Raw genomic sequence first — 27,639 nt, forward strand, 5'->3', positions numbered from 1 at the left:
CGATACCAAGCTCAAACTATATCAAGCTATCTATTATAATAAGTTGGTATGCTTTAGTTGCAGAAGTTCACAACTTGACGACACGTTTTTGTAATAAAAGATATATAAAACATAAACATATTATGAACGCCCCAAACTTTTTTATGCTTGTAGTTTTTTTTTTTTTTTTTGAACAAACGACAGCATTTACACTAATCTTACAATGAGCTTGTCAGAAACAAGTGGTTCAACTTTTAGAAACTAAATCTTTGTCTTAAAAAAAGTCCAAACTGAAAATAGTTTATATAATCTTAGGAAAAATAGTACACATAATTATTCGAAAGAAAAATCTCAAACATGATTTTTCATTACAAACAAACTTCTTGAATAGTATGTAGCTCGAGTTGTCTTGTAAAAAAGTATGAGATACTTATGAGACTTGAAGAATATATCAATATTCACGCTTAACTTGTTTCTTATCGAGCCGAACAGGTGCAAGTTTGAGCTGTTTCAAACTGATTCACAACCCTAAGAAGCATTAGCTAAGCAGCCTACTCTTTCTCATCATCCAAAAACTACGTAGAAAAACTGATTTAATTTGGAGATTACTTAAGCATCTATATGTGACAAACAAATCAACATTTACGACAACATATAACATCTTAATGATGAACTTTCAATGCTCTCCCCAACCTGTTAGTTTTGTCACTTATTTTGTGAAATTAAGGGTATTTTCGTTCATTTTGTACCGTATAAGTCTTTGATTTAATGCATTAGTTTTAAGTTTCAATTGTCCAATTCTCTCCCCTTCCTGTTAGTTGTGTCACTTATTAAGTGAAATTACGGGTATTTTGTCGTATCATAGATGCCTTTGATTTAATACACGTGTTAAAGTTTCAATTTCCCTTGAATTTTTTTTCATAGCTCAATTAAGAAATACTTAAGATTTACTAATTTTTCTTGTGAATGTTGCATTTTTTTTTGACATATATGCTCCTAAAAGTTGGTTTGCAAGTGATGAAATTAACTGAAAGTTTAGAGGGACTCAACCAAAACGAAAATTCACAGGGCAAAGTCGAACAAGGTACAAAGTTCGGGAAATTGCTAAGTTTTTCCTTGAAATAATAACACCAAGCTATGTAATCAAACGTCTAATGAAAAACTACAATAGAAGAATCATAAATTCTGATTTCGAGCTGAACGTTTCGCTACATATGCAAGATTTCACATCACCTCAAAGTAACTAGTACACGGTGATTACCATATTCAAGAACACCACACAGCTCTGCGATAGACTTTTACGAACACAAACAAATGTACATCTGCACAAGTTTTATCAATTCTTGCAGTACTAAAGGAGCTAAATGCTCTTGAAACTTGACCCAAAGTTGTGCAATTCCTAGTAGGCATCCACGGTAGACATATTCTCATCTATCGCAGTTCATATGATGAAAAGCTGAAACCTGATCGTCCCTCGTTGGTGGATTTCAGCTCAAGCTTCTGAAAAGGGCTGCAAGTCGGTTCAAGTAACTTTTATCAGTCACTTGGTTGCAATGTGTTCAGAAAATTAAATCAGAAAGACAATGCATAATAAAGGAAGTGGCAATCTACTTTGTAAGCATTTACACATCCCATTATAAAGGAAGGAAATACGCTGGCCAGTATACCTGCTTTTAGGATCATAATAGAAGCCATTGATGGAGCCATCGCTACAAGAGAAACAGACATAGTAAAAGCCAGCTATTGTTAGCCCACAGTCTGTGCCAACATTCACAAAATATTGCTCTTTCCATCTCTGCACCAATACAATGTCAAAGAACTCAACAACGTTGCATCTGACGAATAAGTAGTCATTATACAATGAATAAGAGAACAATTAGATCAGTTACCATGAATATGTATGGATAATTACTCAGATCTAATGATTTGCCGCCATCAACTTCCACTTGGCTCTGTAAACAATAGAATTAATTAGAAGATAACAGGAGTTTGCCATATGATTGAGAAGATTAAGACTCCATACCAGCAGAGCAGAAAAAGAAGGAAACTTGGTCCAGTGCCTTATATCATCCTCTGGCCTGTAAAGAGTTAAACAAATTAGCACTAGATTGTTATTCCACAACCATGATACGATAATTAGGGTCAACATAGAGGTTAAAAGGATAACAGAAACATACGTTGCCTCCCATTTTCCAGTGAAGAAAGTATAATTCTTGGTGTCAACAATCTCTCCTTCCCAAAAGGTAACTACCTAACATACATGTTGAAAAACAAAGTAAACACTAAATGAAGGTTACAAAAATATCAGAATACGGGAGTGGGGGAATACAATAACTAGATTTCCATATCCACAAAAAAGTAGATAAGGTGTCATTTCTAATGCACACGTCTTGCATGAAAGTGGCAGACTAGAATCAGCCAAATTTATAGATCGTATGAGACACACGATAAGCAGTGAATATCATAATGATATCTTATGGATTGAAGATTGAAAATTAGGCAAATCAAGTTTGTAGCTGCTGCACCCAATGAACCCAAAGAATGCTTGATTTAAGATTTAACTATATGAGGTTCGCCATCTAGATGTGGAATACAGACAACAACAGCAGTACAAAAACCGAAGGTACCAAAAAGGGGTACGAAACTCCTCAAGTAAAGAGCAGTTCCGATAAAAAAACTCAGTAGTTCGTTCACTCTTTTGTTGTTCTTAATTCATTTCAGGGAAATATTTATTCTCAATACCAATCCTCAAACAAAAAAATTCATGGTGACAGATGAACAACAGACACAAAAGAAGAAACTCCTTACCGGTGTGTCTGCCATAGGAACATTAAGAGCTTCCATGGTTCCACATAGATAACCATGTTCAAGGTCACACCCCTGTATCCGAACATTCACTCTCCACGCTTCATCTTTCTGCATACTACAAACATTCTGCGTACCGGAGAAGGCCTGCCATAGAATTATGAACTTAATTTTACAATGCACACACATTTATACTTCCGAAATCGGTGCTTATGCTCAAAAAGTCAATATTAATTAGAAATTCTCTATAATCTAACCAGTTTCAAGAAAAAAGGAACGAAATTTAAGAACTACAAAGGCACAGGAACAGAGATAAACCTGTCCAACGCTTAAAAGTGTGCAGGCTGGAGGAGCTGTCTGTCCACCATTTGAACCTGCACATAGATACAAATACTAACATATATATAAACACATATATACATATATGTGAACGATTGGAAGAAAAATTACAGAAAAAAGGTAGTGTCTTTGAGGATTATATCCTACAACATGAATCGAACAGTGCAGGTTTCGGCAAAATCCCTAACTCTACTAAATGGGGAAACCACTGTTTGCGGTGGCATTCGGTATCGAGAAAGAGAGAGGGGCGGAGAAGTACCTGAGGTTTGAGAAGGCGCGGAGGCTTCCGCCACTCTCACCGGCATTTCTTTGATTGGTTCAATCGGAAAGGAGTAAGCGAGTCTGATGCTACCGCCAATTCAACACACCATCCAGAGTCCGCGCCTGTCTAATGAACCCGACCCGCAACCGCCTCCAAAGTAGTTCCTCTCCCTTTCCTTCTTCATTTTCTTTCAAGTTTTATTTATTTTCATAGGTTCGGATATTGTAAATGATGAGTTCGAAACCAATTTGTTTCCTAACCGCTTATAGTACACATATCTTTTTATGAAAAAAAATGTCATGTCTAATAAAGGGATATAGGTCATTTTTAATAAAAAATGTGCAAAAATTGTCTCCAATAAAAATGTTATATCCTAATTAATAAGACTAGCTACAAGTAGTCTCGAGTCGTCTACGTTCTTATAACAGAGCATCTTGTGGAGCCTCCATGGCCTCTCTCTACAATAAACTATAGTTGTGCACGTGTGCTCCATTATTACTTTTACTACAAACGTACTTGGATTTTTACGTTTACATGCTTTGATTTTGGTTTTTGAGGTTTCCGAATTGTACTTTTATAGACGTTTAATGAATTTGTTTCTGATAGGTACAACGAATGAATTTGCAAGGAGTGAGTATCGTTCTTATTCGTGTTTACCGAGTTGGGATACAAGGCATGCATGCCATTTGAGTGAAATTTGTAAGCCTCAAAAGATCATTGGATGTCACTCCTGCAATACCGCACAGAAGTCGCTAGAGATTCCGGTTTAGTTGAAGTCCTTCACCTCACTTTCTTCTCCAGTCTAGCATCGAGATATCGAGCGACGGACCATCCATCGTTCACGTACACACAGATTGTAATTTCAAACACATCGGAACACGTTAGAGATAATCACATGTTTGACGAAGACAGAGAGAACCCGATGAACATACCAATGAGTAAATATATCATAAATATAAGTTACATTGACAAGCTAATAAGCATTTAGTACTCGAGAATGCTATGTGCTTGGTGTCAGCGGCCACCTGAGAGGCGTGATGACTCTGAAGCATATGAATGCGACAACCCCGTGCCCGTTGCAAATTCGTCAAAACCTTCTTTGTGAGGAAACGATAAGCCGCTGGCAGAAACACCAAGGGGTGACAGCTCCGGCAAAAGAAGGTCTCCCTCCAAGTACTGCACAACTTGGCGCATGCTTGGCCTAGCTGCAGGCTCTGACTGAGAGCATAACAGCCCGAGCTTCAATACCAACTCCACCTCCTCTGCTACAAATTCGGTTCCCAAGTTTGGATCTTTTGCCTCAAGAATGTTACTTCTTTTCCAACAACAAAACACCCGGTCAACTAAAATGACAACCTCTGAATCATGCGTCTCGATTGGCTTCCTTCCACAGGCAACTTCAAGCAAAAATACCCCAAAAGAGAACACATCAGTGCTCGTTGTGGCCCGGCCTGATCTTGTGTGCTCAGGAGCTAGGTACCCAAATGTTCCAGCTATATGAGTAGTTTGAGGGTCTGCGCCGTGGTCATGTAGTCTTGCAAGCCCAAAATCTCCTAGCTTTCCGTTCCATTCTCCATCGAGTAATACATTACTGGCCTTCACATCTCTGTGAATCACAACCTGATCCCATTCTTCATGGAGATAAAGCAACCCTGATGCTACGCCTTTGATGACCCTAAATCTCTGGCTCCAATTGAGAGTGACCGTCGGTTGGCCATAGAGGTACTTGTCGAGGCTTCCATTAGGCATGTACTCATACACCAACAGCAGCTCTCCTTTTCTTCTGCAATAGCCCAACAAAGGAACTAGGTTTCGGTGACGAAGTCTTCCATTGCTAACAATTTCTGCCACGAACTCCTTCATCCCCTGCCTTGACTCGTGTGACTCCCTCTTCACAGCAATCTCAGCTTTTGTGTTGGGTAATATGCCTTTATATACCTTACCAAATCCACCCTTCCCCAAAAGCTCCTTCTCCCTAAACCCTTTTGTGGCAATATATAACTCTTTGTATTTAAACCTTTGAGGTCCGTACTCAAGCTCCCAGTCTTCAAGCAGTTCCGCAAACTTGTTTCTTCTTATGGCAAAGAGTACACCATAAAGAAGTGCTAACAAAACCGAACTCCCAATTATTACAGGCAGAGCAATGGTCAAATGTTTAGATCTTTTTTTTGGTCCTAGCGGAGGCAGCTTGGGAAGCTTTGAGAGATCAATCTCTTCAGCCTGGCCATTCAACTTAAAGCTCCACCCCAAAACATATGCAGATGCAGTAAGCTTGCTAGTGGACGCGGAGAAGCCTATGTACATGATTTCGTTAAGGATTGGGGAAAGGTCACGCGTCAAAGACAAAAGTGGAATGTAGGGCTTACCATTACTAACTGGAGACATAGAGACATTTATTTGCTTCTTGCTACCATCATAGTCCACCCATACTTGCACGGGTTGGCCATTCGTAATCACTCTTTCTCCAACATAATATCCTGCTGGAGCAGACACCTCAGAAACCATACCATTAATATCAATCCCTACATGGTTGTCATTGATGTCTTTGAACTCTTCGTTCTTGAAAGTGTCAAGCTCTACAGCAAAAACATGATTGGTAGGACTGCCATTGTTTGTCCTGTTGAAAAGGCCTAGGTACTGGCTTGAAGAAGCTCCGGGCAGCCCTCTGGTTGGAGCAATGATAAAGGCTATTCCATGATCACAGAGATCAGGATATCTCATAGCAAAGACGAAGGTGACAGAGAAGGAGAAAACTGTGCCACAAGATGAGTTCTTGAAAGTTACTGGGTTGGGATAGAAGGCATGACCCATCTTGAAGGCGGTCTCATTTGTAAGCTTCAGAAGGCCATTGAATGTCACTTCTGCTATGCCATCTAGGCTAAGATTCGCAGACCGGAAACCATGGTACGTGAAAGTGAGATCTTCAGCAACTGCTAGGCTAACTAGTACAAATAATATTACAAGCTTGAAACACATTAGTACTACTACCATTGTGCTTGCAATGGATTGGGAGATTGGGAGAAAGACATGGAGAGTGGGGCTGATGAAATAAGACTTTTTAATTGATCGAGTTGTCGAAAGTTTTCGGGCAATCGATTGAGTTGTGCTTGCACACCTTGAAGATCACATTGACTTAATCAAGCTGTTTTGACAGTTGTATTTTCTCTCATGTATTATTTATCAACTAATACACACCTCGTGTTTTCTTATAAAATTGTAATCAATTTGAAACATTCAACTGTTAAAACATTTGCGGTGGTTACATGGCTAATGACATTGAATTATGGATAAATACCTTTCTGCTCATGGTGTTTAATATCGTTTCTAATCTCGGTCCATTTCCAATGTCTTTCCTAAAATGTACAAGTAAGCTCCGTGCATGTTGAGATGAAAACGTGTTTAAACATCACTCGGTTCCTCTCGAATTCCGCGACGACATGACAGAGGGGACTGCGATTAGAGGTATTTTTAAGCACAGCGACCAAATTGGCGAAAAATGTAACGTAGCGAGCAAAATAAAACTTTATGCAAAACAGTGACCTAAACAGTATTTTACCACTTTGATTAAGGTACTTGCTTCTCATTTGAGATACTAGCCTCTTCGCACGCGTGAGGTTTTGTTTATATCACGGAACTCCGCGAGTTTTCGAGATTTTACGATTTATTTTTTGTATGTCTTAAGTCAATAAACTCCGCCGTGTAAGTTTATCTTACATTGCCGGTCCCAAGCCCGGATAAAGGAGGAGGGGGAGGGCATCAGGTAGTCGACAGCCGGCACTCCATGATCACGTCGAATCCTTATGAAAATGAATCCAAAATGCGGAGGACATGACACAAAACCGAGCGCAATGGCGTTCTAGGATTCATATAGCCGACCCCACTTAGTGAGAAAAGGCTTTGTTGTTGTTGTTGTTGTTGTGATGTCTTAAGTCAATAGACTTATTATATTGTGAAGAATATTAAATTTGCTATTTCAGTCGTCTCTTCTTTTACACTATTTTCTCAATTCATGAGTCTGCAAGTTTCTTTTTATATAAGAAAACACGTGTTTGAATAAAGTTCTAGAAGTGCAACAACAACATTAACAATCCTTCGAATAAAATCTACATGAATCAAATCGAATCATGTCAACTATTGGTTAACATTTTATTAAAAGATGGTTGACAGACTCACCTGCATCATTCTCTCAACGCAAGCTTTCCGGCAATGGTTCTCGTTGTCTGATAACTGCGGCTTTCAGGTTGTCCTGGAGACACAGCACATTCATCTGCAATTCTGCACTGCACACAAAGACACTAAACAACATTTCCAGTGACATTGTATTTAACACAGTAGTATAACAACAACCATATATTGAAAGAACTGAAAATGTTAATGTTAAGAGTCTTAGAAAGGTTATAAACATCTGATCGAGATGAAATAGAGTGAACGAAAAACACTACACACACATGGTCTTCTCCATTAAAATTTAAAGACAACATTAATGAACACGAGTGAACAAGAACAATGACAGATGAGAGTACGACTATAATTGGATCCTTCTACACCGAGGAAACACTTAGTATGAGTGCAATGCAGACAGAATAGAAAAGATCAAAAGAACAAACTTGCTTAGCGTATTATTGGCCTTGAAAGTATTGAAGTTTACAAGAATCATAAGTACTGGGAGTACCAATCAAAGATGCTTACGCTATGAATACCATTTACAAAGACGATCCTAATTGCTTTTAGATTCAGCGACCGCAGGAGAGGAATGACGAATCTGGAACATACGATGACACTGAAGACCCTGGGGCCATTGTATATTCATCAAAACCTTCATTATGAGAAATGCCTAAGCCACGTGAGGAGAGACCAAGAAGTGAAAACTCTGCAGGCAAAGGAACTTTATCCTCCAAATGCTGCACAACTTGGCGCATCCTTGGCCTCATTGAAGGCTCTGATTGGCAGCAAAACAGCCCAAGCTTCAACACCAACTCCACCTCCTCTGCTACAAAATCATTACCTAATTTTGGATCTTTCGCCTCAAGAATATTACGTCCTTCCCAACAAGAAAACACCCAATCAACCAAAATCACATTCTCGGAGCCATGATATTCTATTGGCCTTCTTCCACAGGCAACTTCCAGCAAACATACACCGAAAGCAAACACATCACTACTCGTTGTCGCCCGACATGATCTTGTATGCTCTGGAGCTAGATACCCAAATGTTCCAGCTATATGAGTAGTTTGAGGGTCTGCGCCGTGGTCATATAATCTTGCAAGCCCAAAATCTCCTAACCTTCCATTCCATTCCCCATCTAGTAAAATATTACTGGCCTTGACATCTCTGTGAACCACAACCTGATCCCATTCTTCGTGCAGATAAAGCAGACCTAATGCTACACCTCTTATGACTATAAATCTCTGGCTCCAATCGAGAGTGACTGCCGGTCGGTCAAAGAGGTACTTGTCCAGACTTCCATTAGGCATGTACTCATAGACCAACAATAGCTCCCCTTTTCTTCTGCAATAGCCCAACAAAGGAACTAAATTCCGGTGACGAAGACGTCCATTGCTGACAATTTCTGCCACAAACTCCTTCATCCCCTGCCTTGATTCGTGCGAGACCCTCTTCACAGCAATCACAGTTCCCGAGGTCGGCGATATACCTCTGTAAACCTTACCAAATCCACCCTTGCCCAAAAGCTCCTTCTCCCGAAACCCTTTTGTGGCAATATATAACTCTCTATATTTAAACCTCTGAGGCCCATACTCAAGCTCCCAGTCTTCAAGCAGTTCTGCAAACTTCTTCTTTCTTCTTATGGCATAGTATACCCAAAAAACAAATGCTAGCAAAGCGGAACTCACTAATATCACAGGCAGGCCAATGGTCAAAAGTTTAGGTATTTTTTTAGGTTCTAAACGAGGCATCTTAGGAAGTTGTGAGAGACCAAGTTCTTCAGCATGACCGTTCATCTTAAAGCTCCAGCCCAAAACATAATTAATTGCTGTTAGATTACCAGTGGATGCGGAGAAACCCATGTACATGGTTCTGTGAAGGACTGGGGAAAGGTCACGAGTCAAAGACAAAAGTGGATTATAGGGCTTACCATTACTAACCAGTGCCATAGAGACATTGATTTGCTTCTTGGTACCATCATAGTCCACCCAAACTTGCACAGGCTGCCCACTCGTGATCAATCTTTCATCAGCATAATATCCGGCTGGGGCAGATACCACAGAGACTACACCATTAATATCAATCCCGACATGGTTGTCATTGATGTCACTGAATTCTGGGTTCTCGAAAGTGTCCAGCTCTACAGCAAAAACATGATTCGTTGGACTGCCATCATTCGTCCTGTTGAAAAGGCCAAAGAAGCCAACTGGAGAAGCTCCAGGCAGCCCTTTTGTTGGAGCAATGACAAAGGCGATTCCATGGCCTTGGCGAACTTTATATCTCATAGCAAAGATGAATGTGGAAGAGAAAGATAAAACTGGTCCATCAGATGAGTTCTTGAAAGTTACTGGGTTGGGATAGAAGGCATGACCAATGCTCTGAACAGTATCATTTGTAACCCTCAGAATACCATTGGATGTCACTTCTGCTACGCCTTCTAGGCTAAGATTTGCAGATCGGAAGCCAAGGTAGGTGAAATTGAAATCTTCAGCTGCTGCTACGCTTGTCAGAATGAGTATTACAAACTTGAACAACATGGTTATTTTTCTCAATTTTCACTAACGCTCACGCCTCTATAAACTTTTCACATATCCTTCACGATAAGTCTTTAGGGCATCAGTTATAGAAACCCAAAAAAGGAAAATCAATGCAGCTGGCTTTCTAGGCGAAGAAAGAGTAAATTAATTAGTAACAACTTCAACCGTCATTGTCTGGTTTTTTGGCGCCGTTGTCATACAAGTCAAGACATACTTGTCTGCTTTTCAAATGACATTTTGGACTGGGGGCCAAAGGTGGCCATGCCCTCTCTCCACCCGCCGTAGATTTTGAACTGACACAGTTGATAACAACACGTGATTTAAATATGGACCAAGACTAAATTCTCTACCATGACACAGTTAGTCCTTTATTTTTTGTATACAAAAAATAGAGGTCTTAAAAATAAAAAAATAAAAAAAATAAAAAGGTAAGAGGCAACTAAAATCACAAAAGAATCTTCAAAATATGATATTCGTTGATGTATAAAATTAGTGAGACTTTGGAACAACGTAAAATGTTAAGTTTGTGACCTTCGCATGGTTTCTTTGGTCACCGAGTAGAAGTGAATATGTAAAGAGGTAGAAATAAGGAAGCAAACACATGATGTACATAATTCACCATAAGTTGGGTTATTATGTCCACGAGAGTAGACGAGTACTCATTAATAGTGCAGAGTTTACATGATAAAATAATTTTAGCATAATCATCATTAGTGGGTTCTAACAATGATTTAAGTAAAATAATGGCATAGGGCACATGATGTACATAATTTATCTAAATTAAGCTAAATTTAGTAGTTGTCTTTGTATATTGTATTTCCATTGTTACTTTGTTTTTTTTACTGAAAAATATAAATGATCACATGTAACTGATTTACTAGTTAACTACTTACATTAATAATTTAATGAACTATTAATAGATACATCACAATTTTGTTCATAAGATTTGTACAAGTATCTCAAACCCCATAAATTCTATTTCTGTTAAACAGAACATAAGTGCTCCTAATGCTACTCACCAAGGTGCAAAATCATCCGGAAGCATTTTTCCGACTCCTTCAAAACCCCTTTGGTAAGATTCCAAGTTTTAGCTCCAACTAGAAAATTTACTCAAGCTTTGCTGCGGGAATTGAATATAAATAGGCATAAATAATTTGCACAAAAAGATGCACTAAAAAGGTGGTAGCTAGGAACGGAACCACATCCTCAAATGCACCAATGTAGATAACACACACTAATGCCTCTTCATACAAACTGCAGGCCAAGATGAGCAAAAAACATTTGCCTATTTCTTGGAAGGAAAATTTCTAGGCCTTTGTTATATTATGTATTAAAGAGAACCAAATTGTATCCCCAAACACTAAATTTGTTCACTTGAGTCACAATCCCCTTCCAAGGATTGTCAAACTCAAAAAGCCTACTGTCCAAAACCAGAACAATTTGTACCATTTACATGAACATATGCCTTGCACTAAAAAAACGTCTAAAATCGAATACAAATTTGTAAATCATGGACAAATTTTGTTTTACATTTTTATACTCAAGTAGCAAGTAAAATTACAAACTTTCAACAACTAGAGAGCATAAATTAAGATGTAGAGCTTCCTCTTGAACAATTGGAGGTAATTTAGCCTCTGTTCCTCCTTAGTAAAAAAAATTACAAAATGCATGATAAAATGGATAGTTTTCATGCAGAGAAAGAGATTACTTTAATTTTTTTTTATATAATATGACACAACTATAAAAATATATCTAGCATTATATCTTAGGTACATGTGTAATATACAATTTGATGTGTGCCTACATAAATCTTTTAGGATTGTCAACTGGCTAAAATATATTGAAAAATAATCAAAAGTAAGCACTCTTAGTTGGTTAACTATTATAAACTTTAACGAAAAGCTCCAGGTACTGTTTCCTTTAACGAAAAACCACATTTTTACATTAAAAAGTCAATTCTGGTACTATTCACTTTACCTTTTATTTTGTCCTTATCATTAAAACTCAAAATTTTCAAGTCATTTTCATTAGTTTTCCTTATAAACAATTGAAGTTAGTATGAAAGTACCAAACTAAATCCTAATTAAAATAAAGGGCCTGCTTGACCAAGTTTAATAAACCAACATAGATAAATTTAGCTATCATTATTGTTTGTCGTATATTTGTAGCTTCATCTTCCTGTCTTTTCTTGACTTTCTCAATTTCTTTCACTACAACCTCATTCATCATTCAATGAATTCAGATTTCAGATACAAACAGAGGACGCCTAATACGACTCTAATCCTCACTAATCAACTAAGCTTAAATGCAACTATTTTGCTCAAATTAAATCAATTGTACCCCTCTCTCCCCCATTTTCCTTGCAATTCATCACCTAAACAATGCAGTAAAAACCAAAAGAAGGGATAAAATATTGTTACCAATGGTTAAATTTATTTACAATGGAAGATGTTTTAACTTTTTGAAAGAAGTTTTACATGAAAAGTATAAATTGGGTGAATCAAGCTCCTAGAGCTCTTTGAACCACTTTATGGCCCTAATTGGTGCAATTGAAAATGAAGAGTGTAATCAAACTTCATGAGCCTAATTGAAACAAATTAAAGACCATAAAGTTATTAACTTTTTAACACACATAGCCCACCATTTGTATACTGACCCGTAGTGTACCACCTCGTCTGCTGGTCACACTAAAAAATCTCTCATTTTGTTGACAGAGTGATAAAGGGTCTACAAACAGAAAAATTGAACATAAAACAAACCAAAATTAGGAGATTTTTACAACATTGAATTAATCCTGGAAAGAGGGCTAGATTGAGAAAGAGAGGAAGAGAGGAGAAAGAGATTACAATACCTTGCCTCTGCGTAACACATGTGATCACTCATATATTTCATGCATTTATACCATCCATTTCTAAAGTCTTTGTGATGTTTTTGTGTTAAAATTGTGGCATTTTACCTTACCTTGTGTTAATGCACAGTTAATTTTGTTTTAGGATTAATTTCAAATAAAATGGGCTGAAAAAAAAGGAAAACAAATAAAAGACTAGAAGGTGGAGCACTAGGAAGTGTGAATTGAAATGGCTGCCTTTTGTTAAAGGAAAGGACACGGCATAAAGAAGTAGACAAAGAGGATGGCACACGGGACAGAAAGAATAAAAGAAAAGAAAGCAGGGAGAGTGGACTGACAGAAGGATAGCACAGCAGCAAGGAAAAAGGGGAAATAATACACGGCAAAGAAGTGGGGAAGACACGGACAGAAAAAGCAGAGAAAGGAAAACAGAAAATAAAGAAGTGGGAACAGCACGGACTGAGTGGAAGAATTAAAAAGAGAGAGACTGACGTAAAAAGCAGAAAACTGGGCGCAGACAGAGGGGGGAGAGAGACTGACAGAGAGCAGAAGCACAGATTGATAGCAGACGCAAGAGGCACGGCAGAGAGCAAAGCTTCACTCTATTTTTCTTGGTTTTATCTTCTCAAACCCATGTTTTACTTTTGGTTTAATTTGTGAATTATGTGTAACTAAATTTTAAGTAGTTAGGGGCTGTTTTGAAGCCCCGAATATGATTGTAAGTATGTTGTGATATTTTGTTTGAATGATTTTTATGAAAGGATGACAATTGTTTCACTACTTATGTCATTGATAAATTCTTGATGTGTTTCTATGGATGCATGCATAGTGAGCATATCTAGGATTTTAATGCTATGAATATAGGTTTACCTGCCCTTGTTGAATGAGGACCTACATATGTTCTAGAGTAGCACTTGTTAATTGTGGTTAACATGTGACCCGATTTCTAGGATAAGTAAGACAACGCCAGTACTTACCATGCCTTGTGATGACTCAAACTCTTTTCGTTCTTAATGATTTCTACTTGTTAAATCTATGAACACGCCATTCTAGATTGCATGCTAGGGACTACGTTAGGTTGAAAACGCCATTCTCTTAACATACTACGTAAGAAAGAGTAATAGGTTGTGTTCTAACATTGAGCCAACTTGAGCATCTTCATCCGGAAATAAAAGGAATTTGAATGAAACATAACATGTTTGCATGATTATTTGGTGGTGGATAACAATTTCCCTAACTCATTTTTCTCAAACTTGTGATCTACTAAAAATCGGTTTCTGTACTGTTTTTGTACGATTTAATTTAAATAGCAAATCAACTCCAAAAATCCCAAAAATTTGTGTGAGCATAGCTTGGTGTGTTTAGTTTATGTGTATAAAATTTAGTTGCATTTGGATAAGTATAATTTAGTCTAATAATTATTGTTCGGGGGCTGGTCAGTGGAGACAGCCACCCCGTTTTTGTGACATTTTAAGTATTTGGATAAAACAATCTTCTACGGGAAAGACCCTTATTTTCATATGCTACAATCGACAAATTTTAGTGTTAATAAGGAAAATTAATAGGATTATTGTGGGCTACTTTGTGGTGCATTATAATTACTACCAAATATTTGGCGCCGTGTCGCCGGGGATTGTTATTTCTGATTGCTTATATTTTATTTTTATTATTTTTATTTTTATTATTTTGATTTATTTTTATTTTTATTATTTTCTATTTCTTGTCTATTTAGTGTTTTTGGTTTTGTTTTTATTTCAGGTACTCTTTGTAGTACATGCATACTCGAAAGTCTAAGAGCATTGATCTAGCTTCCTACGATCCAGAGATTGAACGAACATTTCGAAAGCTTCAGAGAAAAATCAAGCAAAAGTGTGCATCGGTGTCTTTACCACCATCTTCTCCACCACATTTAAGTTCGGAAGAGGAGGAGGAACCACAAGAAGGCATGGCTGATAACCGTACATTGAGGGAGTTGGCAATGCCAAACACGGATCAACAACCATTGTGCATCACATATCCAAATGAAGAAGGAGGATGTGAGCTCAAGTCCGGCATGATTCACTACTTGCCTAAGTTCCATGGCTTCTCAACAGAGGATGCCAACAAGCATCTCATGGAGTTTCACGTGGTATGCTCAGGAATGAGACCAGCAAATGTGGATGAGGAGCAAGTCAAGTTGAGGGCATTCCCATTTACATTAGAAGCCAAGGCAAAGGAGTGGCTTTACAATTTACCTCCGGGATCAATGAACACCTGGAACCAGGTGAAGCAAGCATTCTTGGAGCAATATTTTCCGGCCACCAGAGCTGCAAGCATAAGGAAAGACATATGTGCAATCCGACAACAACATGGAGAGCCCCTTGGAGATTACTATGAGCGATTCACACATTTGGTTGCATCTTGTCCTAATCATCAAATTTCAGAGCATTTACTAATACAGTATTTTTATGAAGGATTATGTGGTACTGATCGTATAATGCTTGATGCAGCAAGTGGAGGAGCATTCATGGACAAGACACCAATAAATGCTAAGGCATTATTAAAGAACATTGCTGGCAACACACGACAATTTGGAGGGAGAGATGAGCTACCTTTTAAGAAAGTTAACGAGGTAAGTGCTAATTCTAGTATTGAATTACAATTAGCTAACTTGACTAATCTTGTGCAACAGGTTATTGTGGCTCCAAAACAGGTGTGTGGTGTATGTTCAAAGATGGGACATGCCACGGACATGTGCCATTTGTTGATGGATCAAGGTGGTCTTGAGCAAGCTAATGCATTAGGAGGATTTCAAGGGCAACAAAGGCAAAAGTATGATCCATATTCCAACAACTATAATGCAAGATGGCGCGATCATCCACACTTAAAGTGGAACAATCAAGACAATGGACAACAATCTGTTCCCAACAACTATAACCGTCCGTCTGGCTTCTTTCAAGCAAAACCGCAGGCACCATTTCAGCCTCAACAACAACAAGCTCCAAGTAAGTCTCTTGAGGATTTAATTGCTTCTTTAGCTAACTCTACTCAATCTCATCAACAGAAAACAGACAAAGCAATTGAAAACCTTGAGCGCCAAATGAGTCAGTTAGCAAGTTTAATGGGGCAACAACACCAACCAAGAAGGTTGCCTAGCCAAACCGTGGTGAATCCAAATGCGGAGCAGATGAATGTTGTGACTTTAAGGAGTGGAAAAGAAGTTTTTGAGCAAGATAAGGCTTCAACAGAAACTGAAAAGTCTCCTAAAGATACAGAATTGAACAAAAAAGATTCTGATAAGGTAAGTAAAGAAGTTCAAAATTCCTTTAACTCATGTGTCCCTATTCCTTTTCCTCGTAGGTTTATGAAGTCTAAGAAAGAGCAAACTGATAAGGAAATTTTGGATACTTTCCGGAAAGTCCAAGTGAACTTACCTCTTTTAGATGCCATAAAACAAGTGCCCAAGTATGCAAATTTCCTTAAAGAGCTTTGTACAAACAAGAGGAGATTCAATGATCAAGAAACTGTGGCATTAAGCGAGGAAGTATCAGCTGTTTTACAGAGAAAGCTGCCACCGAAGTTGAAAGATGCCGGTAGCTTTACCATTCCATGTGTAATTGGAGGCAAAGAGTTTGGGAGAGCATTGTGTGATTTGGGGGCATCCATCAATCTGATGCCATATTCAGTGTATGAGTCATTGAACCTTGGAGACTTAAAGGAAACAAAGGTAGTAATCCAGTTGGCAGATCGTTCAAATAGATATCCCAAAAGCCTATTAGAGGATGTACTTGTGCAAGTGAATGAACTCATTTTTCCCGCTGACTTTTTTGTTCTTGAGATGGAACATGATCCTATGCCTACTGCACTTCCTCTTATATTGGGAAGACCATTCCTTAGAACAGCACGAACGAAGATTGATGTCTACGATGGTACCTTAACCATGGAAATTGATGGGGAAAGCGTCAAGTTCAGAATCTTCAATGCTATGAGGTATCCTAGTGAATTAGAATCTTGTTTGTCTATTGATGTGTTTGACTATTTTGTGCAGGATTGTTTTAATGAAGGTGTGGGACAAGATAATTTAGAGAAGGCATTAGTGCATAGCATTACACATGGAAATTTTAACTATTCAGAGCACATTGAAGAAGAATTAATCCAAACAGTGGCCTCTCTTGAGTCTCTTTCACCAATTCGTGGTAAGTATTCTTCCTATTTTATTTCTCTTCCTACTTCTAACGAAAAAACTCTTCCTTCTGTGATTCAGGCACCTAAATTGGAGCTTAAACCAATTCCTGAACATTTGAAGTATGCATTTTTGGGAGAGGATGGAACATTACCCGTCATCATATCGTCACAACTTTCAACAGAAGAGGGGGAAAAACTGATCCGGGTACTGAAGGATCACAAAACTGCCATAGCTTGGAGCATTGCAGATATCAAAGGTATAAATCCAGCTACATGTATGCATAGGATTCTGCTGGAAGAAGGTGCAAAACCAACTAGGGAAGCTCAACGCCGTTTAAACCCACTCATGATGGAAGTCGTAAAAAAAGAGGTTATCAAACTTCTTGATGTTGGCATCATATATCCTATTTCGGATAGCAAGTGGGTAAGCCCTATTCAAGTAGTCCCTAAACGATCTGGAGTCACAGTTGTTAAGAATGAAGCTAATGAGCTAATGCCTACACGTGTGCAAAATAGTTGGAGAGTCTGTACAGACTATTGAAAGATAAATAGCACCACACGCAATGATCACTTTCCAGTCCCATTCATTGATCAAATGTTAGAAAGGCTAACTGGTCATTCTCATTATTGTTTTCTTGATGGCTATTCTGGGTATAATCAAATTGCAGTTGCTCCGGAGGATCAAGAAAAGACGACTTTCACATGTCCATTTGGCACATTTGCATACCGGAGGATGCCGTTTGGACTGTGCAACGCCCCTGCCACATTTCAGAGGTGTATGGTAAGTATCTTTTCTGATATGATTGAGAAAATAATTGAAGTGTTCATGGATGATTTTTCAATTTATGGTGATTCTTTTGATACGTGTCTATATAATCTGTCCCTAGTTTTAAAACGTTGTCAAGAAACTAATCTAGTGTTAAATTGGGAAAAATGCCATTTCATGGTTTCACATGGATTAGTTTTAGGGCATATCATATCTGAAAAGGGAATTGAAGTTGATAAATCTAAAGTAAAACTTGTTAGTTCTTTACCCATCCCTACTACTGTCAGGGAGATTCGTTATTTTCTTGGACATGCAGGTTTTTACCGTAGGTTTATGAAGGACTTCTCAATGATTTCTAGACCCTTGTGTCGTTTACTTCAAAAGGATGTAACATTTGATATGAATGAAGAGTGTGTTCTAGCATTCAATAAGCTTAAGGAGTTGTTATCCACGGCTCTTGTAATCATGCCACCAGATTGGAGTTTACCTTTTGAGTTAATGTGAGATGCTTCAGACTATGCTGTTGGTGCAGTTCTAGGGCAGCGTGTCAACAAAGTGCCACATGTCATCTATTATGCATCTCGAACAGTCAATCATGCACAGTTGAATTATTCAACAACAGAGAAGGAGCTTCTAGCTGTTGTATTTGCTTTAGAAAAATTTAGATCTTATCTGATTGGGACTAAAGTTATTGTGTTTTCTGACCATGCAGCTTTGAAGTATCTACTCACAAAGATGCAAAACCACGACTCATTCGATGGATACTTCTGCTTCAAGAGTTTGACTTGGAGATCAAGGATAAGAAAGGGAGTGAGAATGTTGTAGCAGATCATCTTAGCCGACTTGTGCATTCAAACACAAAGGAAGATCTCATCCCTGTACGTGAGAGTTTTCCGGATGAGCAACTGTTTTCATTAAAGATTACTGACCCTTGGTATGCAGATATTATCAATTATAAGGTCATTAAAAAGATTCCGGATGATTTTACACGTGCTCAAAAAGATAAGCTTGTCAAAACCGCCAAATACTACGAGTGGGATGATCCTTATTCGTGGAAATATTACACTGATCAATTGATTAGAAGGTGTGTCCCCGAATCTGAGTTTAAATCTATTCTAACTTTTTGTCATTCTTATGCATGTGGTGGCCATTTTGGAGCAAAGAGGACAGCCCTGAAGGTGTTAGAGAATGGTTTTTATTGGCCTAGTTTGTTTAAGGGTGCGTACGAGTTTTGTGCAACATGTGATCGTTGTCAACGAACAGGTAACTTGGGCCCAAGAAATCAAACGCCACAAACCCCTATTTTGGTTGTTGAGATCTTTGATGTGTGGGGCATTGATTTCATGGGACCTTTTCCATCTTCAAATTGTTTTCTTTACATTTTATTGGCTGTGGATTATGTTTCTAAATGGGTGGAAGCAAAAGCCACCAAAACTAATGATTCAAAAGTTGTTTCAGATTTTATTAAGAGTAACATCTTTGCAAGATTTGGAATACCTAGAGCAATCATTAGCGATGGAGGGAGTCATTTTTGCAATCGAACATTTGAAGCGTTGCTTAGGAAGTACAATGTCACACATAAGGTGTCTACACCTTATCATCCGCAAACTAGCGGTCAAGCAAAAGTATCAAATCGTGAGGTGAAGCAAATTTTGGAGAAAACTGTGAGTCCTAGTAGGAAGGATTGGAGCATGCGCTTGAACGATGCGTTGTGGGCTTATAGGACTGCCTATAAGACTCCTATTGGAATGTCCCCATTTCGGTTAATTTATGGGAAACCATGCCGTCTTCCAGTGGAGTTAGAGCACAAAGCTTATTGGGCGATCAAAGCCTACAACATGGACATGAGTGTTGCCGGAAAGCAAAAGAAGCTTCAATTAAATGAGTTAGACGAAATCCGGAATTATGCATACGAGTCTAGTCGAATATACAAGGAGAATTCAAAGGCATTTCATGACAAGATGATCTTAAGGAAGAGCTTTGTCATTGGACAGAAAGTTCTTCTATTTAATTCTCGCATTCGGTTATTTCCAGGTAAGCTTCGTTCTCGATGGGTTGGTCCATTTGTTATAACAAATATTTTTCCTCATGGTGCAGTGGAAATCCAAAGTGCAAAGACCGGATACATGTTCAAAGTGAATGGGCATAGACTCAAGCCATATTACGAGTCTTTTGCGGAGCATGATGTGGAGGTTGTACCTCTCCAAGAACCAGTTCCCTTTGGATGATTACTCTTGGTACCGTCTGGTTGCGGACGTAAAAGCAAGCGCTTATTGGGAGGCAACCCAATATTTCTATTCATTGCCTTTTTCTGTCATTTTCAATTTTCTTGCGTGCTAAACTGAATTATTTCTTTTCTTTGTATTTGGGTTATGTCCACCCTTGGAGTTGATTGCAGAATTAAAGTTTACGTCTAGCTCTAGACAGTAACTAAAGCACTTCTTGGGAGGCAACCCAAGCTTTCTATCTTTCATCTTTATTTTGAATAATTTTAAATGTTCTTGTTCTGTTTTTTTTTCTCTCTCGTTTTCTGATTTTTGTGTTTAAATCCTACTTTTGTTCCTTTATGCAGGTAATGATTTTGCAATCTCTACCACAACTTCTTGCAAGGTATTTTTACATTCATAAAAACGAAAAGGAACATACAGTAGAAAAATTCAAAGATGAGCATACAAACAAGGAGTCTTCATTGGTCAGGAGGTGTCGCAGCAGTCGAAGGAACATCAGAAAGACGAAGTGTCAGAGCTTGATTTTCCGGAGCACTTGGTGAAGCACCAGATGATGAGGGCAGAAGTTGCCTCGAGAGTAAAGCCATAAACCTTTGATGATCACTCCGAGCCCGAACTTCAGCCTCCTGCAGCTGGTCCAACTTCTTCTTTATGCTTGTTGAGTAGCTAGTTGCGAGCATGTGCAACTCTTTATTTTCATGCCTAAGCGCTCTGACCTCTTGCCGAAGGCTAGCCACTTCAGCCATCAACGACTCAACTTGACGAGTTCGAGTAAGAAGGCGTTGGCCCATGTTTGATACTGAGCCTGCACTTTGGACGCTGAAAGCCAAAGAATCCTGAACAGCCTGCTCGTCAGACCGCTTAGATAGCATCCTACTGTCTCTTGGAGTACGAAGATTTCTAGCAACCACTGCAGCTGTTGCATCATTTCTCATCACAGTGTCCCCAACTGTAAGAGGACCGTTGGAGGATATGAAGGATGGCTGCCAAATGTTACCTGGAGACGAGAGGTCAATATCTTCTTCGATATTCAGGTCAAAACGACGGTCGGAGGGGCCAGACATTTTCAGAGGTGTTAAAGAAAGAAGAGGTCAGACAAGTCAAGATCGTAGAAATGCAAGAAGGGAGTTTTCACAGGCAGAAATTCATGTGTGCTTTGAACATCCTGCGAACCTTTATAAAAAACAGCACACGATGGGATTTCAGGGATCGAAGAGGCGAGTTCAGAGATCGATGAAGCGCCTGCTTTCTCCAAAGCTAGGCCTACTCAGGAATCACAGGCTGATCTCAGATAGCGAAGACGCGCCTGTCTCTCTCAGCCCCGTCAGCACTTGTCACATGCAGAGAAGGCTTTGAGGAAATCACGGGCAGTTTGTCGAAGCGCCGATTCTAACCATCTGTCTTTCTCAGCCTCGTCAGCTTTGAGGAAATCACGGGCAGTTTGTCGAAACGCCGATTCCAACCGCCTGTCTCTCTCAGCCTCGTCGGCACTCGCTTTCTCAAAAGCTGGGCTTGAAATCACGGGCCAATCTCCCTTTTCTAAATTTGTCCGCACTTGTCACATGCAACCTTTGCACTCAACGAAGCTCAGAACTCGAAGCGCCAATTCCGGATATTAAAGAAGCCTTTGCTTTATCAGACATGTCAGCATCTGTCAATTGCATATTTACGTTGCGTAAATCACGCGCAATTTGTCGAAGATTTCTGGAGAAGCGGAATGCACGTGAAGTTTACTGTTAAATTACCCCAGGCTTGCTGACACGAGTACTAGAACAATGCCTTCCCAGCCATTAAGAAAAATTCTACAAATGTTAAAGGCAATCTCACTCAACTTTCAGCCTCACACAACCTTTCTTCCTCTCTGAGAATGTATTCCCGAATAAGCCTCTCGAGTCACTCTGTATTTCTCATCCCTTGGGATACCCCTGCAAACAACCCACCCAGAGCAAAAGTATTTCATATCATAATGGTTGAGAGCAAGAGTATCTCATATCATGCTTTCTCCCTGTCCTTTGTCTCGCTAGCACTTGGTATCAATCTTCCGAGCGGGGACCGACTGCCTGGAACCCCTTCCTGATTGCTTACCTAACCTTGCTCTCGAGTACTCATCCTTCTTATATTTCCTCTTCGTCTACCACATAGGGGAAGTGATAATGATACCTCGAAGCATGTGGATACAACGTGTTGATTCATCCTCAACTAAGGACAAGGGAGAAAGCAAGCAAGAGGTGGGCACTTGGAAAGATTGAACAAAGAAACAGACTGACACCTCTACCTCGTGCCTGCCTACCGAGCAGAAGAAACAAGCAAAGAAGAATGCAGACTGCACAATCAAATCAACCCAGCAGAAGGAGTCTGAATTGAAACCCAGGAACTCTGATATTCCTCGCTCAGGATTCCAAACCAGTTCGAGATTCGCCTGCACAAATTGGTGTGTTCTTTCCTTTTCTTTATGTGTCTTTATTTCATTTTATATTTCTTTCCTTCCATTTTCATGTCTTATTGTTAAAAAAAAAATCCTTTCATTATCATTGGGGACAATGCTATAATTAAGTTTGGGGGTGGAAATATATTTCGTTAGTTTATTTCTCTATTAAAAAATTTTTTTTGCATTTTTATTGTTGTTTGTAGCTACTTCTCAATTCAATGATGAGATTTGATTTTAATTTCCTTCTTACTTTCAAGAAAGTCTAAGTTCTTTTCGTTGTCTTTGTGTTAACTGTGATTTCCAGAAATCAACTTGAAAAATAAATGTGCCTAGTCTTGTCAATGTGAAACTTGAGCATGATTTAGCGTTTCATATGTGAATCATGTGAGATTATGTAAACCTTGTGAGTTTTTGAGCCTATACATGATTGAACCATTATGCATCAATCTCATTCCTTCTTGTGTGTATGATCTCACTGTACATGTATCTCTAGAACTTACTTTATACTACTCGATTCATTAATCAATTCATGTAATAACTTGGAAGTGATATAGGCCATCTTTGGATCGTTTGAGCCTTTCATGCCTACCTTAGATGCTATGTTTATCTGTAGTAGCCCATTGAGCCTTTAACTAAGCCATTTCCTTGTTAGCCACATCTCTTTACCTTGCTTCAATATTGGAGTTGAGCCCATACACAAAAATCGATTCCTTATTGTTTTGAGAAAGTATTACATGGGTTGTGCTTTTGGGGGTTTCATTTATGTAGAAAGATGGATGGAGTATGTGTATTACAATGAAATGTGAATTTGATGGGTGATGTAGCTTTTGAAAATTGTTTAAAAAAAAAAAACGAAAAAAAATGAAAATTGGAGAGTGTTGATTTGTTGAAAATGTGTCGGTACAGTATAAATTTCCTTTTAAAGTTAAATTTGGGGAGTAACAGGTGCTCGAGGTTTTATTATTTTGCTTTCAATTTGAGGTGGTGTGATATTGAGGTGTTGGAAAACTATCAAAGTGTACTTTCTCAAAATTTTTGATTTCCATATCCTTTCTTTCATTAGCCTATCACCTTTAACTCCATTACAACCGTAATAAAGTCCTATTGATCCAAGGTATTACTTAAATATTGATAAGCGAGTTAGGTGGACAAGCAAGCATATGGCGGCATGTACAATGAGATTACTTGAGTGAAACACATTAACCAAAAATTATGAGTGAATGAGTGTATGTCTTGTGAGAAACTCACATGTTTGCATATGATGATTTAAAGGAGCTTGGAATTGCATTGACATGGCTAGCTCACACATGGCATTTCAACGTTTTGTTTGAAGGAAATTTGGTTAACTATTGGATGATGTTTTGAGCTCTTGCTTACTTCTTGGCAGTGTATTTCATGACTAGCACTTATATCTGAAATCGAAATTGAGAAGTTGGCTACTAAGTTGTTGAATCTAGTCTTAGTTGAGTGGTTTTGTTTTGTGTTTTGTTTTGCTAGAGGACTAGCAAAAATGTAAGTTTGGGGGTATTTGATCACTCATATATTTCATGCATTTATACCATCCATTTCTAAAGTCTTTGTGATGTTTTTGTGTTAAAATTGTGGCATTTTACCTTACCTTGTGTTAATGTACAGTTAATTTTGTTTTAGGATTAATTTCAAATAAAATGGGCTGAAAAAAAAGGAAAACAAATAAAAGACTAGAAGGTGGAGCACTAGGAAGTGTGAATTGAAATGGCTGCCTTTTGTTAAAGGAAAGGACACGGCATAAAGAAGTAGACAAAGAGGATGGCACACGGGACAGAAAGAATAAAAGAAAAGAAAGCAGGGAGAGTGGACTGACAGAAGGATAGCACAGCAGCAAGGAAAAAGGGGAAATAATACACGGCAAAGAAGTGGGGAAGACATGGACAGAAAAAGCAGAGAAAGGAAAACAGAAAATAAAGAAGTGGGAACAGCACGGACTGAGTGGAAGAATTAAAAAGAGAGAGACTGACGTAAAAAGCAGAAAACTGGGCGTAGACAGAGGGGGGAGAGAGACTGACAGAGAGCAGAAGCACAGATTGACAGCAGACGCAAGAGGCACGGCAGAGAGCAAAGCTTCACTCTATTTTTCTTAGTTTTATTTTCTCAAACCCATGTTTTACTTTTGGTTTAATTTGTGAATTATGTGTAACTAAATTTTAAGTAGTTAGGGGTTGTTTTGAAGCCCCGAATATGATTGTAAGTATGTTGTGATATTTTGTTTGAATGATTTTTATGAAAGGATGAAAATTGTTTCACTACTTATGTCATTGATAAATTCTTGATGTGTTTCTATGGATGCATACATAGTGAGCATATCTAGGATTTTAATGCTATGAATATATGTTTACCTGCCCTTGTTGAATGAGGACTTACATATGTTCTAGAGTAGCACTTGTTAATTGTGGTTAACATGTGACCCGATTTCTAGGATAAGTAAGACAACGCCAGTACTTACCATGCCTTGTGATGACTCAAACTCTTTTCGTTCTTAATGATTTCTACTTGTTAAATCTATGAACACGTCATTCTAGATTGCATGCTAGGGACTACGTTAGGTTGAAAACGCCATTCTCTTAACATACTACGTAAGAAAGAGTAATAGGTTGTGTTCTAACATTGAGCCAACTTGAGCATCTTCATCCGGAAATAAAAGGAATTTGAATGAAACATAACATGTTTGCATGATTATTTGGTGGTGGATAACAATTCCCCTAACTCATTTTTCTCAAACTTGTGATCTACTAAAAATCGGTTTCTGTACTGTTTTTGTACGATTTAATTTAAATAGCAAATCAACTCCAAAAATCCCAAACATTTGTGTGAGCATAGCTTGGTGTGTCTAGTTTATGTGTATAAATTTTCGTTGCATTTGGATAAGTATAAGTTAGTCTAATAATTATTGTTCGGGGGCTGGTCAGTGGAGACAGCCACCCCGTTTTTGTGACATTTTAAGTATTTGGATAAAACAATCTTCTACGGGAAAGACCCACCTCGTCTGCTGGTCACACTAAAAAATCTCTCATTTTGTTGACAGAGTGATAAAGGGTCTACAAACAGAAAAATTGAACATAAAACAAACCAAAATTAGGAGATTTTTACAACATTGAATTAATCCTGGAAAGAGGGCTAGATTGAGAAAGAGAGGAAGAGAGGAGAGAGAGATTACAATACCTTGCCTCTGCGTAACACATGCTAGGAGGTTAGGAGCAAGTGGCCCAACTACTGCCTAATTTGATAGAATTTGGCCGGAATTGAGCTCCCTGGCTCTCTATCAATTCCTCGGAAAACGTAGTAGTTAGGGTTTGAATTGAAAATCACAAATTTGAGGCACATTTTTACATACATTAAGTGTAGAATGTACCTGAGATTATGAGGCGTTGCTTGAGACCAACCTCAAGGTTGACGGAATAGTAGGAATCATCGCCGGAACCTTGAGAAAGCTTCAGCCTCTCCACCTCTTTAAGCAGCAGAACCCACCTTCTCAGTATCTCAAGTCTTTCAGGTCCCCTGCAGGACACAACTGCTTCCTCCAATCTCTATATACTTTTCTTCACCCTCCTAAAGCTCCGACCTCCCTGTAAACAAATGTGAATGAGAAAAAAAAATGGTGGCAAATGTGAAAAATGATGGAAATTGTGAAATTACCATTCGGTCCTGAAATCATTTAGCCAACAAGCTGGACGACAGAGTCAGCGTAGTTCCTGACGGTGCAAGTGAGGTTGTTCTTGTTGCTAACCTCCACTGCCTTGCTCACCGCTAATCTCGGCAATGACATCTGACTTTTTAACACAAAAACAAAAAAAGCACACATCAACAATCCCAAATCACAAATTCTAATGCAATCAAATTAATCCCCTACATACCTACTCATTTCTCAAATTAATCCCCTACCTACCTACTTACTCATTTTCCATATCTGCTCCCCATATCTCAGTTTAAGCCCTTAAACCATCCTTAAAGAATTGGTCAGTCTTGTTTGAGAGAGGTCAGTTTAATCGTTAATAGAGGTAGTACTAGTTTGAAGTGTTTATCAGACTGATTTATCACATATTACTTAATGTTCTTCAGTATTCAATAATTGTGTATTTCATAAGATAAGATCAATGTGCTAATTTCCCTGAATGTCATGTTTCGTGAAGCAGGGGCCCATTCTCCAGCTATCCGCTTCTCCAAAGACTCCTGATCAGCAGTTGGTGGGACCCTAATATCAAAGTCTGCTTCTGCTTCAGATGGCTGCAAATTCATGACAAAACCCTGGACGAGAAAGAGGAAAAGCATTTATCATCAGAAATTTATTATTATTATAATTATTATTATGACTGGATGACAAAGGAAAAGAATACTCTATCCAAAAGCTCACGCCTCTATAAACTTTTCACATACCCTTCACGATAAGTCTTTAGGGCATCACTTATAGAAACCCAAAAAAGGAAAATCAATGCAGCTGGCTTTCTAGGCGAAGAAAGAGTAAATTAATTAGTAACAACTTCAACCGTCATTGTCTGGTTTTTTGGCGCCATTGTCATACTAGTCAAGCCATCTTGTCTGCTTTTCAATTGAGATTTTGGACTGGGGGCCAAAGGTGGCTATGCCCTCTCTCCACCCGCCGTAGATTTTGAACTGACACAGTTGACAGCAACACGTGATTTAAATATGTACCAAGACTAAATTCTCTACCATGACACAGTTAGTCCTTTATTTTTTGTATACAAAAAATAGAGGTCTTAAAAATAAAAAAATAAAAAAAATAAAAAGGTAAGAGGCAACTAAAATCACAAAAGAATCTTCAAAATATGATGTTCGTTGATGTATAAAATTAGTGAGATTTTAGAACAACGTAAAATGTTAAGTTTGTGACATTCGCATGGTTCTTTTGGTCATTGAGTAGAAGTAAATATGTAAAGAGGTAAAAATAAGGAAGCAAACACATGATGTACATAATTCACCCTAAGTTGGGTTATGTCCACGAGGGCAGATGAGTACTCATTAATAGTGCAGAGTTTACATGATAAAATAATTTAACCATAATCATTAGTGGGTTCTAACAATGATTTAAGTACAATAATGGCATAGGATGTACATAATTTATCTA

At 38.4% G+C, this 27,639-nt stretch overlaps 3 protein-coding genes and 1 long non-coding RNA gene across 5 annotated transcripts; all 4 read right to left on the bottom strand.

The window, feature by feature from the left end:
- Positions 1 to 1,147: 1,147 nt before the first annotated feature.
- Positions 1,148 to 3,627, bottom strand: LOC103433446 (uncharacterized). The gene is made up of 8 exons (XM_070820617.1): positions 3,383 to 3,627; positions 3,103 to 3,158; positions 2,788 to 2,931; positions 2,157 to 2,230; positions 2,003 to 2,057; positions 1,869 to 1,931; positions 1,647 to 1,774; positions 1,148 to 1,489 (listed from the first exon to the last, which is right to left on the bottom strand). Exons 1-8 carry the CDS (start codon positions 3,426 to 3,428, stop codon positions 1,411 to 1,413), a joined length of 645 nt encoding a protein of 214 aa, XP_070676718.1. The 5' UTR covers positions 3,429 to 3,627; the 3' UTR covers positions 1,148 to 1,410.
- Positions 3,628 to 4,399: 772 nt separating this feature from the next.
- LOC103433504 (L-type lectin-domain containing receptor kinase IV.1-like) lies at positions 4,400 to 6,361 on the bottom strand. The gene has a single exon (XM_008371765.4). The coding sequence runs from the start codon at positions 6,359 to 6,361 to the stop codon at positions 4,400 to 4,402; it is 1,962 nt and encodes a 653-aa protein (XP_008369987.4).
- A 1,617-nt stretch (positions 6,362 to 7,978) lies between these two features.
- LOC103433445 (L-type lectin-domain containing receptor kinase IV.1-like) lies at positions 7,979 to 10,331 on the bottom strand. Its single transcript, XM_070820619.1, has one exon. The coding sequence runs from the start codon at positions 10,084 to 10,086 to the stop codon at positions 8,119 to 8,121; it is 1,968 nt and encodes a 655-aa protein (XP_070676720.1). The 5' UTR covers positions 10,087 to 10,331; the 3' UTR covers positions 7,979 to 8,118.
- Positions 10,332 to 10,980: 649 nt separating this feature from the next.
- On the bottom strand, positions 10,981 to 26,327 carry LOC139195305 (uncharacterized). 2 transcript variants are annotated; one of them, XR_011580104.1, is made up of 5 exons: positions 26,193 to 26,327; positions 25,909 to 26,122; positions 25,719 to 25,815; positions 12,743 to 12,813; positions 10,981 to 11,206 (listed from the first exon to the last, which is right to left on the bottom strand). It is a non-coding gene; the product is annotated as an uncharacterized lncRNA (long non-coding RNA). The 2 variants fall into 2 exon arrangements; XR_011580103.1 differs by lacking the exon at positions 12,743 to 12,813.
- Positions 26,328 to 27,639: the final 1,312 nt, after the last annotated feature.

The sequence above is a fragment of the Malus domestica genome, chromosome 04 (genome assembly GCF_042453785.1).
Source record: "Malus domestica chromosome 04, GDT2T_hap1".
NCBI classification, from domain to species: Eukaryota; Viridiplantae; Streptophyta; class Magnoliopsida; order Rosales; family Rosaceae; genus Malus; species Malus domestica.

Bases quoted from the DNA above. Each gene is read 5' to 3' on its own strand.
- LOC103433445 (XM_070820619.1), bottom strand. From the start codon at position 10,086: ATGTTGTTCAAGTTTGTAATACTCATTCTGACAAGCGTAGCAGCAGCT.
- LOC103433504 (XM_008371765.4), bottom strand. From the start codon at position 6,361: ATGTGTTTCAAGCTTGTAATATTATTTGTACTAGTTAGCCTAGCAGTT.
- LOC103433446 (XM_070820617.1), bottom strand. From the start codon at position 3,428: ATGCCGGTGAGAGTGGCGGAAGCCTCCGCGCCTTCTCAAACCTCAG. The intron at 2,058-2,156 runs GTATGTTTCTGT...AACTCTTTACAG, and splicing joins ACTGGAAAATGGGAGGCAAC to GCCAGAGGATGATATAAGGC. The intron at 1,932-2,002 runs GTATGGAGTCTT...TATTGTTTACAG, and splicing joins CTTCTTTTTCTGCTCTGCTG to AGCCAAGTGGAAGTTGATGG.